This window comes from Anopheles gambiae, chromosome 2 (assembly GCF_943734735.2).
Source record: "Anopheles gambiae chromosome 2, idAnoGambNW_F1_1, whole genome shotgun sequence".
NCBI classification, from domain to species: Eukaryota; Metazoa; Arthropoda; class Insecta; order Diptera; family Culicidae; genus Anopheles; species Anopheles gambiae.
The window spans coordinates 54,034,766-54,055,245 of record NC_064601.1 but is presented as its reverse complement, the minus strand read 5'-3'; the positions used below and the strand labels follow the sequence as shown (position 1 = coordinate 54,055,245).

General features: G+C 42.7%; 1 protein-coding gene across 8 annotated transcripts; it reads right to left on the bottom strand.

The window, feature by feature from the left end:
- Window positions 1–1,006: 1,006 nt before the first annotated feature.
- Window positions 1,007–19,685, bottom strand: LOC1274546 (vesicular glutamate transporter 3). Of its 8 annotated transcripts, none has more exons than XM_061643339.1 (5): window positions 19,631–19,685; window positions 18,583–19,141; window positions 5,897–6,714; window positions 3,590–4,911; window positions 1,007–3,506 (listed from the first exon to the last, which is right to left on the bottom strand). In XM_061643339.1, the coding sequence occupies exons 3-5, from the start codon at window positions 5,988–5,990 to the stop codon at window positions 3,273–3,275; spliced, it is 1,650 nt and encodes a 549-aa protein (XP_061499323.1). In that variant the 5' UTR covers window positions 5,991–6,714; window positions 18,583–19,141; window positions 19,631–19,685; the 3' UTR covers window positions 1,007–3,272. The 8 variants fall into 8 exon arrangements, with proteins under 8 accessions (XP_061499323.1, XP_061499318.1, XP_061499324.1 ...); XM_061643334.1 differs by having other exon boundaries at window positions 19,651–19,679; XM_061643340.1 differs by adding an exon at window positions 5,385–5,638 and having other exon boundaries at window positions 18,583–19,667.
- Window positions 19,686–20,480: the final 795 nt, after the last annotated feature.

Sequence of the window (20,480 nt, the reverse complement as noted above, 5' to 3'; positions counted from 1 at the left end):
GCTATTGTCGTTGCTGACCTTTGACCAAAATAGGTGAATTGTGATACGACTTCAAAAGTGCGTTCACCTATCTGCACGTCACGCCTACGTTGATTATGATCATTTATTGGTAGGTCCGCTGATGTTACCACCATCAGTTTGGTCTTTGCCTCGTTTATCTGCAATCCGAGTAGCCTTTGGTAGTCTGCGGCTTGCCTGCTTCTGCTACATAGGAGAGCCGCAGACCACTGATGTCTATATCATCAGCGTATGCCAGATTCTGCGTTGACTTATAGAAGATGGTTCCCGTAGTCTCCACCCTCGAGTCGCGGATGGCCCTCTCTAGCGCCAGGTTGAATAGGAGACAGGCAAGCCCGTCCCCCTGACGCAGACCTTCGGTGGTAGCAAAAGGCCCTGAGAGTTTTCCATACACCTTTACCTGACAAGTAACGTTGGTCATAGTCATGCTAACTAGCCGTATCAGTTTGACCGGGATTCCAAATAAGCTCATAGCGTCGTACAGTTTTACCCTGGCTATGCTATCATATGCGGCTTTGAAGTCAAATAAAGAGATGACATGTGTTGTTTGTCGCATAATTTGACCTTAAAAACAGTTGCGTCGAAATTTACCAAATACATGTTGCACTAAGCTCAGAGCCGTCGCCTACAATCGACTCATTTTATGAGTGCACCACACCGCCGTCTTCTTATTTAAGGGTATTAAGAACCAGTAATAGCTATAGCAGACAGTTAAGTTACTAGTGACGGTAATCTGAAACAAAATGATTAAAATACAGTAAATGTATTACTATTGTAATACTTTTGCTATATTTGCACATGCACAACATCCATAGTGTCATCAAGTAGAAAGTCTTTAACGGGGTTTACACTTACGTACAGAGCAACCGAGAGCATTCTTACAATATACCAAATTTTTAGGAAACTCGACCCTATATGTACGTGTAAGCATCAATATTTTAGCAAGACTCGAGCATAAACCATCCGATGAGGGAGATATTATTGAGCATTTTTGTGCTGTGGTTCATTGATTGATTCGATATATATTTTTTCTATGTTTGTTTGTTTGTTTGTATGTTTGAATTTCGTGTACCACTCTAGCCTGGTCGGCGTTTCTACAATGTTTCGTTCGTACAGTTTGTGGGTAAATGGGATTCCATTCAATGACAATGATTCAATAACTCTAAACTATTGCTATTATTCATAAGGTAAGTTAGGTAATGGTAGTAAGACGTTCCGAAGGATGCGTGTGTGTGTGTTTGCCATTTAGTGGTTGAAATTGATTGAAACATTCGACTGAGATCACAAATGGTACCAACAGCATCAGCAACACACACACACCACCATACCACCAATGAACAATCGGTGAGTCGGTAAGTATTTGCCCTGCTCTACGCACACTACTACGAATATAACGCGTTCTTCAGTGTTGCATCGTGTTGGTATGGTTGGTGGTAAGTCATAAACAGAAACGGCAGAATGGTTACATTTCAACGCTTACTACGCTCGGACCCATTTGTAAGATTCTTAAATTTTGCACGGAAAGTTCAATGCATGCGCATTAGGAGGGTTTTTGCCTCACTGTTTTATTATTAAATCTATTATCATTCACTCCCTCTCTATGGAAATCGAAGAACATTTCTATTCGGGATGAAAAGTATCCTTTGCAGTGTGTTTCTGCACGAAAGAAATTCCAGTATTTTTTTCGTTTTTCATATAGGCACGTGTAGTTTAACAGAGTTAATCCCGGGAGAGGGAAAGGGGAGCGACAGATATTGAAAAAGTTTATATATATATATATGTAGATGCGATTTGTTTGTTTTTTTCCCACAATTGGCTTCGATTTAATGGAACCGCATAGGTGCTTATTGTCCGTGCAACGAATGCAACAATAAGACGACGATTGCATGGCCCAGCGGGTGTGATAACAATTCTAAACGATTAATCCTAATTCTTATAACTGTTTACGCCCATAATATGTCCGTAATATGTGTACACACCGCTAAACTAAACTAAAGTATTGTATAATGCTGTCTGGTTGCTGAAAAAAGCATATACTAAGCCTAACCGAAACAACCGATACGCAATCGAAGTAGAGGAAACTAACCATTACCACAGGACTCCACACAGCATAACACGGAGCGCAACATAACAACTGACAGCTGCCAAACGCTTCAGAAAACGCTTCTTTGCTGGTAACATGTTTTGAATGTCCTTAGTAGGCCGCTCATTGCTCGTAGAAAAGCTATCAACCTACTGCGATGACCGACAGGTAATGAAACACTTCACCTCCTTCCGCAAGCGTTTTATTGCGCGTTTGGAAGCCGTCAGTTGTAATGTTGCGCTCCGTGTTATGCTGTGGTGAGTCCTGCGGTTAAACTAAGTCACAGAAAATAAGAAAACAACAATATGGGTCCAACTTAATCATACACGAAACAAAACAAAAAACACCTTTGCAATTACGTCAAATGGCAATGTAAGAAACGAATCTCCTTTAGGAGAGTATACCGATTTCATATATGTAGCCGGAGTGTTTGGTGTGTGTGTCCGTGTTTTTGACATTTGTTTCCCTTTCCAGCTTGCATGTTATATTCTAAACGGACGTTAAAAATTTTATCCCTTAATTTGCCTTCATTTTTGTATCGAATCATTAATCATTCTATATCAAATAGAGGATATAATTGTACGCACCCCCCGCTTCATTATGCATCTATGTTAACGATAAACCAATCTGTTTTTGGTTTCCAGATTTAACTTTCTTGTGTATGTATGTAGGTGTGTGTGTGTGGCTGTGTTTTACTACATCCAAGTATCCTCTGGATAACGCTTTCCTGTACATTCCTGCATACAGAGAGATGCTTGCTTTTGCATCAACATCCACACATACACATACATACACACACATCCACACATACACGTACACACGTACAACTGCCACATTCTATGTTTTCCCTGATTTCTTGTTTCATTTCACACCCATCTGTTCAACGTTGATTTCTTATCCGTTCGCTTCGTCGCTTATTCAATTAATCACATGTTTCTCTGCTTCCAGCATGGTACACACATCTCCCGCCCACCCGCCTGCACTGCGTACCAATTCTGGTTAAATTACATTTTAAGTGGAATTTTTGTTGCACCTCCTTCACTCCTTCACTTTGCCATACAAGTAACTTGGCTAAACGTACGTTAAGTGTTAATAATTGTTGTCACAGAAGTGCCACAGAAAGAACGATATTCCTATCCTATTGCGCCGCAACCGCGTGCAGGCTGGCTCCTCAATCGTCATCGTCCTCGTCATCGTCGTCGTCAAACTTAAGTCCTGGTTCCACCTTTATCATTGGCTGGTTGGCGATGACGGCCGAATCGTCTGAGGATGTTACCTCCGGATCGGGCACCGGATAGTTCCACGACTGTATCTCGGCCGTGCCAAACACCTGGTAAATTAGGTACGTACTGATGGCCACCACCGACGATACGCCAAACACGTGCAGCCATTGGTTGATGTTTTGCTGCGGAAGTACGTACAAGCAATGCAGAAGAGGATATTGTTTATTTGTTGCGCAATTACGAGGAACATCGCAAGCGTACTTACCGAATCAGTCACCATGAAGCCGGTCACAAGTGGCTGTAAGAAGGAAGCCGTCATATGAATGGTCTGAGCAAAAGCCAACACAGGTCCGGCCAGGTTCGGGGCAATATCGACGATGTTGGCCATTGCGCCGGCATACGACGCCGTGATGAAGGTGACCGCGATGAACCACAGTATCAGCACTGTCACGATCTGGTAGCCGAGGTACCCGACCAGCAGCACCAACACGCCGGGCACGATCTGGGACAGGGCGGTGAACAGCTTGCGTACGTTGGTGAGCGTCAGCGTTTTGTTGTCCATCAGCAGATCCGCCACGTAGCAGAACAGCACGGAGGACAGATAGGAGCAGAGGAATGGCGCACCGGACAGCAGTCCGTTCTGCTGGATGTCGAAGCAGAAGATCTTCTGCATGTACTCCGGCCCGGACATGATGAACGTGTAGTGCACCCAGATGCGCCCGAACGTGGTCAGCCCGATGGCCCACACCGGCATCGAGGTGAAGATGCGGCGCCACGGTACCCGCATGCCCTGCCCATTCTTAATGTCCTCGCTAACGTTCAGCTCGATGTACTCCAGCTCCTCGGGCGTGATGCGCGGATGCTCCTGCGGTGTGTTGTACGCCAGCAGGTACCAAAACACGCACCACACCATGCCGATCGTGCCGGTCGTGTAGAACACCTGGCGCCACCCGAAGTGGGCAATGATGAACCCGCACAGCGGGTACGTCAGCCCGATGCCGATGCTGAAGCCCTGGAAGCTGCTCATGAAGCGGCTCCGCTCGACCGGCGGTATCCAGTAGCCCACGATCGCGTACATGGCTGGCCAGGTGAGCCCGCTGGCGAAGCCTTGCACCGAGCGCAGCAGAATCACCGCACCGTAGTGCAGATCGGCCGCGTGCGGTATCAGCAAGCTGCAGGCCGCCGTCAGAAACTGGGACCATCCGAACACATTCTTCGTGCCGAAGTACTGGGTAGCAACGCCTCCGACCACTTGCGACAGTACGTAGCACCAGTAGAAGGACGATTTGATGACGGCCTGCACGGTCGAGTCCCAGTCAAACTTGATGTCGTCGATGGACGCGGGCCCGTCCAGCAGCACGGTGGTGGTAGCGTTGGCCACCGACAGCGTGTAGTTGTAGTTGTCGCCCTCCTCCAGGGAGGGCACATCGTTCACGAGCGTGTTACAGTGATCGCTGCCGGTTGTGTTCGCGCTCGGATCCTGCACCATCGCCACCAGGGCAAAGTTGATATCGTTGCGCATTACAAACGACACCAGAAACCCGGACCAGGACAGGAAGTACAGCACCAACCGGGCTGGGATGCGATCTGAGAGAGTGGAAAGTGGGCGTGGGAGGAAAATAACGTTACTACTATCACTGTATACCGAACTACATACAAGTTATCAAACGTTTGTTTCAATTAATCATGTAAAAGAATGCAGTCACACAATAAGGATTTGTTATCTTAGAACTACATCGTTGTGTCAGTAGGAATGGGTTAATTTGGTTCTACTTTACCGATCGAGAATCGTTTTCCCCAAACGTTTACGAACAGTACCTAAAGCATACAAGTTAGTGAAGAATTGAGAATCATGAAGACATGCATTTTTCTCAGACTGTCAACCACAGACAGATTACAGATCATTTCCACCCCTCCAATTAGTATAAACCGTTTCATGCTAATTATGCTCACAAAACTCCCCAGTGTAACTACCTTGCGCAAACTACAAATATTAAAGTCGGTTTGTTAGTCTCCACACCGGGCAATCATTGCACCTTGAAACAAGAAACATTGCTAACCTTTGTCGCGAACATGAACATGTGCCGATTCCATTTTACACACACAGATATACACGCTGATATTCAAAGTTAATGCCGTAATGTTATCCCCGTTTTCGTCTTGTGCGCACTGCCTTTGTTCGGCGATTTGAAAATAGATACCGTGTATCTCCAGAATTGTCGAATTTGTTTTGCTAAACTATTCCGAACTTCCTCTGTTTTTCTTCAGAAAACGCACATAATCCCACTTAGTGTCTCCAGTAACCTTCAGTGCGCTTGTGGATGAAAGTATGGGAAATGAAGTATGGATGATTGAAATGCAACATCACCCAAGCGACAAAATCAACATACTTTCTCGCTCTCTCAGGTTTACCGATCTATTAGGCAGGATCGAGAAAGCATGTCGATTTTGTTAGTTGGGAATACACGCATGATGGACAAACATATCACATAACCCTTGCACCACCCTCCCCCCCCCCCCCACGACATAAAGGACTGGGGCACATTACACCATCGACGGGAAAGTAACTTACCACAGATCGCACGGAAGCATCCCACCTTCGGTATCTTCGGCTTCGGCAAAAAGTTCACTTCCTTCTCATCCATTCTAAGCGAGTTTCTACCCATCCAAACACAACAAACTTAAAACAATTGCGAGCACAAATAATGAACAAATGCGACGTGTTGCGTGCCTAATGGCAAAAGAAATGGCTCAATCCGCGCATAACCAAACCAAATACGGCGTGTGTTGATTATGGTGGCTTGCTCCAGTACACACACGCACAGTTTTTAAAGTACAACGACGCAATGCAATAATAAATTGTAAACTGTAACTAAACTTTTCGGCAAACTCAAACAACAAATGGGATACGGAAATGAGGCGCTTAAAGCAAACAATCCAAATTAACCACTCCAAAAGAAAGGAACAGAACGGGCCGGTGAATTAAACACCGAAACACAACCGCCGGTCGCGTTGGTTGCATTGGCCAAAAGGTTGCTGTATATGCCACCGGCTCTCCTCACGAACACGGCACTTGGTCAACACCTCGGTCAGCGTTTTCGGTGGGGTACGGCTGCACCACGCTACTCTGCATCCAATGCGATCCTGTCGATCACTACACATTCAACAATTGCAGGCAAGTTTACTCCCTGTCGAACACTCATTTGGCCACCACTACTACTACACCGTCGAACAGTGCGGAATGCAAACGTTAACAGCGGGTATCAACAAGCGGGATGCGCGCCAGTGGGCAGAAGATGATGGGTCGTTCTGTTTCCCGCTGCAGGGCAGTAGTTGAAGTTTAGCAGCTAGGCAGTATTGCAGCAGCAAGCAGAATGGTGATGGTATTATCTGTTAGAAATGGAGTAAAAATGGGGGAAACAATTACATTCCACACTGGTATTTATTAAGCTATATTGATATCGAAAATGTGTATGGGATACAGTGGATTATTAAACAACAAACCATTTTAGTTTTAATATATTATGATTGAACATTTTATCATAATTTCAATATAATGACAAACTAAAGCGCTTTTAACATGATCGCAACCTTGTATTTATCCACTAACAGTAAAATTTAATAAAGTATAAATATAAGTATAAATAAAAAAAAATTTAAAAAATAGTCAAAAGTAAACATAAAAGGTACGATAACAACAATTCACGCATCAGGCATAAACATGAACGATCTCTTCTCAAACCCTCCAAACAAAACTATATCATCACATATGGATTATTCAAACTCGTAGGCCACAGTCATAAACGACATTCCAAAAACGGTTCTCAACTCTTCTTCTTGTTCATCGCCATAATGGATCGATTTCACAATAAAGCATAATAGTTTCTAGATGTCACCAAATGGTTCCCGCCGTCACGCATCACGAGAAGCGCGTCAGTCGCCGGCATACTTTTTTCCTTCTTTTCTCTCAAATCAACCAGCGTCTCTACAAACAAACGAAACGATTCAATATGTTAGACCCTCAACCTCAACCGCATCTAATTGCTCGGGAAAAATGACTAACGGCTGGGCCGGGCCGGGCCATTACCACAGCACACGAGTGTCCTTGTGGACGACACTTTAATATGGTTCCAATTAATTTGGTCCGGCTCGGTTGAGATATAGGGGCATATCTACGAGTGGGAAGCATCGACATCGAAAACCCATGCAATATCAATGATTATGACCTCGCGATCGCCGGGAATTAAACGGGTAGCGAACGGGAACGGGAACCACCACCATGCGTAGAGACAAAAATAAAGACCGATCCACCATGGTTGCATGGTCCCATAACACCCCAAACATCCAACATTATCCCTATCTGCTCCAATCATCATCATCATCGTCGTCGTGGACGTCGACTTTCCTTCCCACTGGAGGGTTTCTCAGCTCTTAATTGAATCCATTAAAATGCTTTATCGAGTAAGAGTGAAACGATTAAGAAGTCATCACAAATCGATTGTTCCGACCATCGCAAGCCTGTTGGGCTTGTTGTGTTTGTGGCATCATAAGTCCATATAACTGCGTGCTGAGAGTGCTGAGAATCAACCTGATGCCGGAATCGTCCCAACAACAACAATAACAACAACAACTATAGTAATATAGGGGAAGGTAGGTAAAGGCGGACACGTTAAGGGAAATGGTAAAAATCTAGGGATATATAAGTGCAACGACCATAAAAATGTGCATACATTATCTTACACTCATGTTTTATCAGAAAAATGTGTTAAAAATTTTAAGTTTCCATCGATTTTTGCGTTTTTTTTCATGAATGAAAAACATGTTTTTTTTCGTGCAGTTTTGAAATGTTCGGGTAAGACGGACACCTGATACGGGAAAGATGGACACCATGAAGGGTAAGATGGACACCTGTAGAAAAGGTTAGAAAGTGAAGAGTTTTACAATATTTTAACAAATTCTATCGCTTTCCACGTCCTGGTACGTTTATAAACCAATTCTTGGTCTATTGCAACGGCGATTCATTCAGCCATGAATTTAGGAATTGTAAACGGCGCTTGTAATATATCGTATAATGCAGCATCTAAAGCATTATTGACATATCGCGCACTTACAGCTGACGTTGCTCCAGCTTACAGAACAACAGTCTAGAACTTCCTTTTAGAAAATTACTCCGCAAAAAGTCCACGACCCCAGTTTTCAGGGGGGACTTGTTAATAGTTTAATCCATTTTCCTCCATGTCAAAATTCAACATTTGATTTTTGTAATCCAATAGAATTTCTCATCTATTCCTGAACAATGTCGTATAAATGCCTCATCTTTTTATTGCTTAAAGTTGTCCAAGTCGTGAGAAGATATTGGATTTCGTGAAGCGCCTCATCAGCGTCGAGCGTGTAATAGCATAACGAATGGCTACTATTTTGACCGGTGTTTCATTTCTCGCTTATTTCAATACTTTCTCTAGTTACTGATTGATTTATAGCATCGGATTACCCTTTTTTAAGGTATTTGAAGAAATATATTCATCACCAATTGATATAAGAAGTAAAAAAATCAATAAATTCGGTGTCCATCTTTCCCTACAACAAGGTGTCCGTCTTTCCCGCTTTGATGTCAGAATGTTTAAATCACCAGAAAACAATATTTTGTATTGCTTTTACCCTCGTTCTTTCGCCAGTTTTTTCATTAATGATCACGACAACTCATTCATGAAATAAAACTTCCGGAAATATAAACAATACAAGTTGTAGAGCTTAAGATCGGCAGTAGTCAAATTAGATGCACATGACAAGGGTGCACATGATTGAAAATTTGTTTTGTTCGTGGATTTAACCAATTTTATATATATTATGCCAAAAATGTTCTCAAATGTGTTGTTTTACCATCAGTTTGGATTCTACATTGTTGAATTACTCGAAAATTACCTTTTTCATGCATTTATGAGAAGTGTCCATCTTACCCGCAGTGTCCGTCTTTACCTACCTTCCCCTACAGTGAACCCTCTCTTATTTGACACCTCTCCAATTTGAAAAACCTCTCTTATTTGAACATTTTGCACAGTCCCTTGATTTCCAGTACATTTTTGTTCCTCTAATTTGGAAAACCTCTGAAATCTGTGTCCCTCTTATTTGAGTATGGTGTTGCCATGGTTATTGAAAGATGTATGCTCAAATTAGCGATTCTGTTCGCAGTTTCCTATAGCAACAGTTAAGGCTACTAAATGTTCTGTCTCTTTCTTGTTTGTATGGACCTTTCATTCACTTTCAACCTCTGTAATTTGAAAACCCCTCTTATTCATCTTATTCTTATTCTCAAATAAGAGAGGGTTCACTGTAGCTTCAAGAATTCCGTTGCACGACTATCCTGCCCCTTTATCTTTACACATACGCGTGTACAGTGTACAACAAAATCGTCACAAAAATGTATATCACGTGGTCCATTTTGCAGTAAAAAAAATGTAAACTAAATTTCTTTTCACAAATATTTAACAACCATTTGCTATTGCTTTTGATCTCCATGTTTACACCTCATTGTAAATAACACTCTTCCACCGAACACACTATCCTAAACACGTGCGTTGACGACTTGCTTTGGTAATGCCTACATTTGTTTGACATGAAAAATGCGTAGGAAGCACCCTAGAACAGTACCGAATGGTAATCATAATTCTTCGCCCTTGATTGCCCCCCGTTCATCCTACCACTTACTTGCTGACCGTTTGAAATGCAATCATATGCAGCCATTATGCAGCTGACCGTTACTCACGTGCTACCCACCGTCTATTGACGTCCCCCTGCAAGGATGATACACCCCCGGATGGCCTGTCATGGCATGCCATGGCACTGGAAACGTTTGTCAACAGAAAACAACACAGAGGGGCTCCGCACACACACACACCCCGGCGAACAACAAAACAACGCAAACAGGCAAACGGCTAACAGGTAACATTATAGCTTAAGTGACGAACGCATTTTAAAGCACGACAATTAACATTCAGGTAAGCTACGCTTCCGCCTGCCTACACAATACGAGACAATCGATATGCAAGGTAATGCATTTTTGCAAACACTTCGCACCCACAGAATGCACTCGCAGAAGAATGGGTTGCTTGGGTGGGAACAAATAAACGAGCTGAGACACATTGCCATAGGAACCGTAGTTGCATGTAATTATCACCGCATGGTTGGTATGGCGCACGTCACAACAATTGTAAAACAATTACATGTTGACAAATAGGCGAGAAATGATCAAGTGGCTGGACGGACTGTGCCATGTTTGTTGGCAGAACAGTACACTCTTCCCCCCTATCATGCGTTGTGCAAGCAAAGCCATCCAAATTGGTGGAAATGACCAGATAATAATGGATGCTGCTACTATTTGTCTGTTGCTCTTCTAGCTAATAGCATGCAATTTGAAACAATTTATTTGTGCTAAGGTGTACACGCAAGGCGCGCAGCCAAATGTACCGATGTTAAGTGAAGTTCTAGCTTGGAAAAGTTAATTCAATGTGTTAAATTTGGTTATTAGTGAGAATTCCATCACTGAAGCTTTTGTGTTGATTTATCGCAATATATAAAATAAAAAAAATTAAATTAAATTAATTTAATTAAAAATTAAATTAAATTAAAATTAAAATTAATAAAATTAAAATATTAATTTTCAGTAAAACGAGGGTAAGATGTATCCATCCTACCAGCTTAATATAGACTTACTAACTAGACTTATTTGTACCACTTAACCATATACTCAACAATTATTGAAAATCTATCCAAATAACGCCACGGGTACGGTCTTGAGTGAGCTAACAAAAACAAATTCCTACCTAACAAATTCCGGGAGAGGGACTCCTTGATACGCGGGACAAATCTAGTAAGAATCCAAACACGTGCGTCCTTCCTTTACAGGAGCCGGTTCGTGTAACATTTTACAACAGTCGCACGAGCCGATCTTAAACTTTGAAACTCATCGAATTTTGTTTTGTTTTGTTTTGTTTTGCTCATGAAATTTTGTTATTTTACTGTTTTTTCCTAGTACATATCATTATTATTGTTTTGTTATGTACTTTTACTTACATTCATTTTTGTTTTCTTCTTGTGTAATTTTCTTCTTTTAAGCTTCTTCTTCTTCTATTTGGCGTAAACGGCCTACGCGGACATGCCAGCCTATACAGGCTTTCAAGACTTTATTCAATTGCCACTTAGCCGAATAGTCAAAGTCCTTACTGCAGAGCCCATTCCGGGCTTGAACCCATTACGTGCGTGTTATTGAGTCGTTCGAGTTGACGACTGTAGCACCGGACCCCCCAGGGGACCGTCAGCTTATTATTGAATAAAAACAAATAGAATTACAGGAAAATACACCGTTTGATATTGTACTGTTTAAACTATAACACTAGCTTTAACCGTAATTGATAAGCTTAAAATGATACAGAAAAGCAACATAAGAACACAGCTTAAATGATGTCTATCACCTTTACACAATCATCGCGATCACTCTGGAACTGCCAACGCAGGTGCTAATCAACTGTTCTGATATGCACTATATACCTGTTGCTAATAGTTTTTCCCCAAAAGCTTTTACACACACCCAACGGACGTTCTGGTCAATTGTGATCTATTTGTCGGGAGATCATAAGGCTCACTCTATGTGATGATGATAATCATAGAGTAAATACCCTTTCATAGTGGAACAATCAGGTTTAGATAATGCCGTTCTGTAAATGGTCTGATTTCCTTTGGAATCTTCCCTGGAATCTTCATGGTATTCGATTGTTAGCGAAAAGATCACGTATCTCTGTGTGTATTTAATGGTAGAGATGAGTTGACAAATTACACCAGCCGAGATTTTTCCAGACGATCGTGAATCAACTCACCGCAATGCCGAGCACTTGTGCGGTGTGCAATACGCGGCAATCGCGAATCTTCCACGATACGTCAGAGGCAACCGTACTTCCGGTGGGCGCAGAGATACTGCTCCGCCCTATATCCCGTGGAAGCTTCTTGATCGAAAAGCTAGATAATCTGAAATTCGGCCGCCCGCCAGACTAAACTCGTGGCGGCCAGATGTACCCAGCTGATTAGTGTTGTGTTTAGAAATAACCGCTTATCGGGCAAAGGAAAGAGACCGGCTTTTAGCACACACCATTAATAGGGTAGTGTGAATTGTCGTCATCAAACCGCTGGCGTGTTTGGTGGTACGAAAAACAGCCTCCCATCCCGCTAAAGAAGCTGCAGTGGATGATTTATTGCATATATATATATATATATATATATATGTGTGTGTTTGTGTGCACTACACACCCCCTTCATAGGGCACACGGGGGAACAATAACGATGCGAACAAAGTTGCGAAAAGTGGATCCCGAGACAAAGCACAAAAGGGGGAGGCTATGGTACTAGGCTCATCCGTACCCGTCTATCCGGCGCCAAAGTCACTTGGTTTGGGTGGATTCAAAAATATGTGATGCAAAAGTTGCACATATTTTGTATAGATTTTTTGTTTTTGCTTGTCAACCAACATAACTTAAGCATCTTGAACATATTCGTCGTGCCTCGGAATTAAAAGTAAAATGCGGTCAACAGACCACTTGACGGGACATTAGCGACACTTTACTGGCAACCCACACGCAAACGTGCATTTAGCATGCTCCAGAATAGACGAAGAAGAACAAACGCACGCCAGCAGCCCGCGTTGCCTCTCACACCCCTCTCCCCGCATTCTTATCATTTGACACAAACGCACACTAACCTGAATACATTTTTTTTATATTTGATTTCTTGAAGAGCTTCTGCCCTGGTTAGGAATAAACACAACTTGAGTACGTTTATGGGCACTAAGCTAACCAAGCATGATGATGACCTTACGGAGCACATTGCACCGCAAAGCAAAGCCTCCTTCGGTTGCGAATCGGTTTTTTAGCTCTTTTCATTTTCTTCTTATTATTCGTGTGCGTACGATTTGTGGAGAACCGGCTTTAGTAGCTTTTACTAACTGTCGGAAAGCAAACGAAAGCCGGGTGGTGTCTGTTTTGGTGCTGGTGGAGCCGTACCAGGGCGGAGGGAGATGGTGAATGTGCATTTTTGTTTGTTTCTTTCCTTTTCCGATTGTTTTTGTGTGCCCAGCTACGGATACCGGTTTGCTCGGTGTTTGTTACGTTTCCCATTTACATAGCATTAGCATCGAGCACCGATCGGAAGAACCTTCTCTCGCCGAAAAGGGTTGTAGCGCCCCGCGAGAGCTGATTGTAGCGAAAGCGAACCGCAACACTTGCTGCAGCAAACAAATGCACGATCAACGTGTTGACCTTCACAAACCACTTTGGGGGCCGCTTTGGAGGGGGAACACACACACACACACACAGTGGATCACTCGAATTGTGTAAAAGTACATCCAGTCCGGAAAGGGAAGAACAGAAGGAAGAGTGCGAAAGCGTTTGGGGTGGCGTGTCACACACAGGCTGTGCTTTCGAGGATTTGGAATTGCGTCACATTTGCCCGCAGAAGAGAGGAAGAAGTGATCGGCGAGGTTTGCCGAGCCTGTTGGCAAAAAGTTGTTTGTTCAACTGGAGGAACACCAAACCAAAGCCAAACCAAAAGCCGGCTTTCTTGACACGACACCGCCGCCTCGAGCCCACCACACGCGTGCATACACGTACACAGACACTCTCACCCGCCCGGCAAACCTCCGATGCTAATTAGCAGGCCCCCGCCGCTGGACGATTCTTCTTATCGGTTTGATTTACTGTCGGATGATACTTTTTTATAGACGTTTGCGCAATAAACCAGAAACATAAACACATTTTTTACGAGATCGCTATAGAGAGCGTGAGAAAATTTACAAAAAATGCCATACGTGATCGGCTAAAGTGATCGTCGTGTTTCACCGGAGTTCCACCGGAAGCAAAGATCTTATGTGAAGTGTTTCTTAGAAGTGTTTTTGAGCAAGTTTCTTGAGTATATGTTGTTGTTTGTTTTGCTTATAGATACTTTGAGCGTTTGAGCAACATTCGTCTCTTTTCTGTTAAATTTCGACCAGCTTCTTACATTTACGAATACGCTAGTGGAATTCTACTTTAGCATATTCGAAATCGTTTAACATTCATTTTCAAATAGTGAAGCCGTATTTGTTTGAAGAATAAAGATCGATTGTTTGTGATAGTTTCAACACGCATTGGTAGATGAAGAAGTTATCCTTCGATTTTTTTATCGAAGGTTGTTGTATAAATCAATCGAATAATACTGAATACATTAAGACAGAAGCGAACGCGACAATCGATAGTTTATCTCCAGCAAGGTTTTAATTTACGTCCATATACGTATGTAGCAGCGGTGAATAGCTACAAAGTTAGTAGCTTTATATTCAAGGTAAGTCACGCTACAACAAAAAGGACAAAAAACTAAATCAACCTGATCAATAATAGTTCGAATGTTAGTTCATTGGTTAAACTGCCCGACACATTTACCAAACTTGATTTCTCCTTCCTTGTTTGGTAACCATTGCAAGCCTGTATACCTACATTCCCTTCATTGACTACATCTAACTTGATAAGATTGTCAAAAATGCGGCAAACAATTTAACAACCGATTAGATGGTGTTTAAATCGATTGTGAAACCATTTCCGCACCCAATGATGGAAGGAATTTCAACGAGCGGGTTCGAATAGTTTTGTATTGATCGATGCATGTACGATGATCGTACGACCAAATCAGCCTTCAGCTTCCCGTTCTATCTATCAACGGCGGCCTGATAACGTTGCTCTTCTGCCGCTTGGAACATAACCGCCCTTCCGCGTTTCCCTCTATCACGCACCCTAATGCTCCCGCCATCCACGGCTGGCCGGTAAATCTTATCGTTCATGTCCGTCAAATGCGCAACGACGCGACACGGTTCGCCAAATCAAGGGTCGCAAAGTCCGTTAACAATTTGTCTTGTCTTTGTGAAAAATTTGTCCCTCAGAAGTAAATACAATGTGACGTATTAAAAAATGTTGTTTTGATGATAGGCTTTTCAATTAAAAAAAATTATAATAATCAATATCAATTAACATGACAAATTAGAAAGAAGATTTTTGCTTGCGCAACCAAACAAAGCAACATTGTCACTATCGGAATGTGAGTTAGTATTTAAGCTCTACACATCGCGCACATGTGTTACGTCAAAACTGAGACAAGAACGATCCACCATGTACTAGGAAGTTTTAACTAAAAGTCAGTTGTTTAATCTAGATACCAAAATTATTAAAATGTTATACCATAAGCTTAGTTCAAAATTTCAGGCATCAAATGTTCGACGATCGTTGATTGATGGCTGAAGATCACTATCGAGCAAACACTTTACAAACCACGAATGAATCGAAAACTAAAATATTTGTAGAAATAGATCTGGTAGGCATTGTGATTATAATTGCTCTAACAATTTAAAAGGACCGCGTGGTGGAAATTCAACTCTCGTAAACACCATCAACTTCTTAGCAAACGTTATGACGCATAGTTGGATTTGGAGCACCGGCTTACAATGTTTGGAAATTAGCCACCATCAGCACACTTACGGCTAACACGGGTGACTATCGAATAACATAACAAGGCACCACAATAAACACCCAAACCACATTGAGCAAAACAAAGAAAAAATGACTCCGCAGTTAGAATGGGTCAATGAGAGAGTGAGACCGTTTTGGTTTTGCGCATAAATATACTTCAACTGGTTTCTTTACGCGACTGTGCATATCATCGCCTACTACAGAATCTGTCACATTAACGAGGGCGAAGCATGGTGCACGGTACTATATCGACAACCTAAACAATTCTGTCACCGATGCTAATTGTAAAACAAAATATAACGAAGCCTCAGTCTGGAATAATTTCAAACATTGCTAACGTATTGCAATGTTATCGACTTCTTCGTGCTTGTCGTGTGAGTAGTTCCCGCTGGTTCCTTCCGGCAGCCCAATTTCACAACGGTTCATAATCGCGTAACGTGGTTCTGGGACACCCGCCCTCGTAACTACTAACTAGACGCACTTTTGGTTATGTCACGCACGTTGCACTACGCTGCCTTCATACGCCATAGAAAATGATCTGCCCTGGAATGATTTTGTGTGTTTTGCCCACCGGTGTGTGCACGGTGCAAAAGTAATCCCAATCACCAAAAACAAATCACTACCTTCACTACCTTCCGAGCCAGCACTTCCGCGCCAGAGCCAAACGCCGGTCGGGCGGTTTCAACGGACGCGTACTACGGTTGCTGCGATGCTAACCCGCGAATTGTCAACAATCGACTGGCTTTCTTTGCCGGGGTGCGTTGAGCAACTTATACAGAGAGCCTCTGCCAAAGCGCTCGCCCAAAGTGGAGCGCGAGACGACTCAAATCGTCAAATAAACGCATCGCTTTTTACGCAAAATCGTGAGTAAAGTTGTAGCAACCACCAATACTACATGCACACAAGCAGCAGGCGGCAAAGCTCTCCCAGCTCGCCAAGCTCTCTCGGCAACACCGCGGTTCATTCATAGCTTGCCCTGACTGCTGACCAGAACTACTCTTTCACCGGAACATGTGCTCTCGCAGGGGATGACTGTTATCGTGAAGGATGACTTGCGCTCCTCCTTCCCAGGCAAATACGGCTTTGCCCGTACGTAAGCTTGATAGAAAAGTGTCTAGCACACCTGTGAACCATTACATTACTTTTATTATAATTGTGAAATAAAGTGTATCTAAACGACTCGCAAATTTACACCTCAAATGCCGAGTGTCGAGTGCGTATCCAAGCATGATATTTAAGTTATCAATCATTAGCTGTGGCAAGTCTTCTGTGAGTGTGTTTCTTTTTGCTTTGCACCCTCACATTACCCCACATGACATCATGGGTGACGTTTGGTTGTCTTACTACTGCCAACCAGCTGGAGCTGAATCAAATGTAGCAAAACGAGTTTGACTACAAGATTTCCCCCTCGTCAACCAGCAAACAATAAACCATTAAATTCAATAGAATATTGCCGCCATCCGCATGACCGTCCACACGCTTCAAACATGTGCAATCGTTTGCTTACTATTACTAGCATTACTTTGACAATTTTGTTGCGTGAAACTATCTCCGCTCGAATGTGTGTGGTTGTGCTGATATTGTTGGAAGAAAAATCGATCTGTAGCGACCCAAACAAATGCTTCACATTCTCACTACCGCCCGGCTTTTTGGGATGTACGAGGCGTGCGTCACCATTAACGGCGCCGTTAAGATGGGAACTAAGATGCGTCCGACTCTCCAGTGGGAGTGGGGGTTTCAACTCTTTTACGTTTGCATTCAAATAGTCCCATTTTAATGGTTCGCGTTCTCCGACCGTCCTCTGCCCCATTTTCCGGTACGAGAAATGCCATTTCCACTCCCAGGATAGAAGCAGATTTGGCATGATGAGAAAATCGATAATCATTCCTATACTTGCCGGCTCTAGGTAAGCTTTGCACAATGGTGATATAAAAGATATGGTACTTCTTCATTGAAATACCTTCACTAGTATGCGAAACTATGCGTATAAATTATAATACTCAAAAGAAGAAAAAAATATGACATTGGCGGACACATTTTTATTTGGTCGACAGGCATCATAGAATTTCACCATCTTGAGTAAATACTGAAGTGTTGTAATTTTAACAACCATTCGCTCGTGTTTTTTTTTGTCAAATTTCTAATGAAATTTCACCAAAATAAAAATCACAACAGTCCTCACATTTCCTGAATACGATCTAATAAAAGTAAAGTAGCACCATGAACCAATAGCGCTGTATCATTCTATGATTTAATACAATGAAATCGACATGGTATCATATTACGTGTCCGAAGATAACATGTGTGACGAATGTTATCACAGCTAGCATACCTTTCATACAAAAAAAAAACCTCGACAGCTCTATTATCGCGAGGGCCAGTTGTATTTTTCCAATACAATTTCTTTGAATGCAAAATGGTTCATTGGAAACAATTTCCTTATGTAGCCACTACAGCTACTAATAAAACCAAATGCTACATGCCCGTCGTCGTCATGGTTTCTTAACGCGAAACATAAGCACCATACATTTGCCCCGTCACGCATGATTTGAGGCAAGCTACTTCGATCTGTATCATTCCTGTCTCGGGGTTTTTTTCTCTGCCCCTGACCCAAATGGTCCCATACTCAGCACATCAAAGCGAAGGTCATGTGCCTAATCTAATGTGTATCATTATGCCGCCCGCACACGGTTCGACTCCCACAGGATGACACCATACATACCTATGCATTAACTTCCGATGTTGGCGACCAGCGAAGCGCCCTTTGCACCGTTCAGTCCACCAATCTCGTCCTTGGGCATCACGCTGTCCACAGACCGGATGGATTCACTTCCAACGCGGTGGATCGGAACGCTCGGAACCGTTCTACAGCGACTGCTGGAAAGCATGCTTTGGAGGGCCTGCTTCTGCCTGGAAGTGTTATGTTTTCCGAGGGGGATTTTATTTGCACCCCACCCCCCGCGCCCACGCCTTGCGATTTTAGAGCACAGTTGTTTTTTAACCACCGAATCGGGTTCAAGGAAACGAGAGCGCTCGTGCGATAACACCACTGCACCACTTGCTGCTAGCCATTATACACACACGCAACGAATCACCGATTTGAACCGGAGTACGATTACTTTCCCTGCAATTACAGTGCTTTGTTGAAGCACTCCCATCGACCACCTAAGGTACAAAACATCATCATCTTTGCGACAGCGCACGCACCCACTTCTTATCGTGACGACGCTCGTCCACTTTCCGCACACTCTCTAATGCTAATCAAACACGGCACAGCGGTGCTGTCAAAGGAAAGAAAACGTGCATCGTTTTGGCTGTAAATCTTCTGCTCGAATTCCCGTATGATTATTAGTGGGTTTTTTCGCGCTCAAACTACCCGGACCGCAATTGTGCATGCTCCACCAACAAACCACCACACAAGCACGTGGACTACATCAAAAAGACTAGATTAAAAATCACCTCCTAAAGTTATCGGAATTGTCGAGCACTAGCTCAAAATCTGATAAATTAAAAATCTGATCACTCAAACGTCGTTTCAAATATCTTTTACATTTAGCAGCACGAGGGTTTCCGGCAAAACTGCATTTGAATTGAGAGTGCGGTCTTTGCATCACATATTTTGTCCTCACACACTAAATCGAACCAGATGTGCAAAAGCTGTACCGGAATTGCTAATGCTCTTGCCACAACTAGAACGAACCCGACTGAAAGTTTTAATACGCCAGCACGGATTAGAATCAAACCCACAAATAAAACTATAAATTTCTAACCGCACGGCACAAGTATTTACACGCAATCAACCCGAACGAAAATGGAATCACAACAAAACCTGAATGTCAATACAGACTCGTTTATAGGCGCATAGCCACGAGAGTGACAAACCGCTGACAAGTTTTTTTCAAAACGTGGGCATTGTCACTTTTTTTGAGCTTTTGCCAATATTTCGTAACCTGGAGTAGCCAGGAAATAAAGTTGACAAAAGTTGACAAAATTTGACGTTGGCGAAAAAGTGTAAACAAACAACTATTTGACGCAGTTGCGACCCATTGCTATGAATAATAATGAATAATAATAATAGTTCAAAAAGGTACGTTTCTATTTGATTTATGTACCGAGAAAAGCTCTTTTTTGTCAAGAATTATTTTTCCAAATTTTTCAAGACTGCAACATTTTGTCACCTCCTTGGCGCCGCGCCATATCCGTGCACTTCTGCAGCTTGACCCGAATTTCCCGAATTATCCTACACTCGAGCAGATAGGTCCCAAGCAGTGTGGACAGATGTTTTTGGCGGGTTTCGGTAGGAGCGTTAAAATTTTATCGGTAATTTTCGATATGCGAATTTATCGTATGTGCTATCAGCAGCTATTTCAATTGCGATTGCGATTATTTTGATCAATTTCAATTTTGAACATAACAATAATGATAAAAAAAACAAACGTTTGAGCTTGTTGCTACAACAATCTTGTATAATTACATTGGCAGAATTTTGTTTTATTCAGCCGTATGACAAAATCGCAAGTCTTACATAATCTGTCATTAAATGAATGATTGGATAAACGAAAATTCGGTAGTGTTAGGGTGATCATCTGTGAATCGATAGGCATATCAAAAATCGATAGG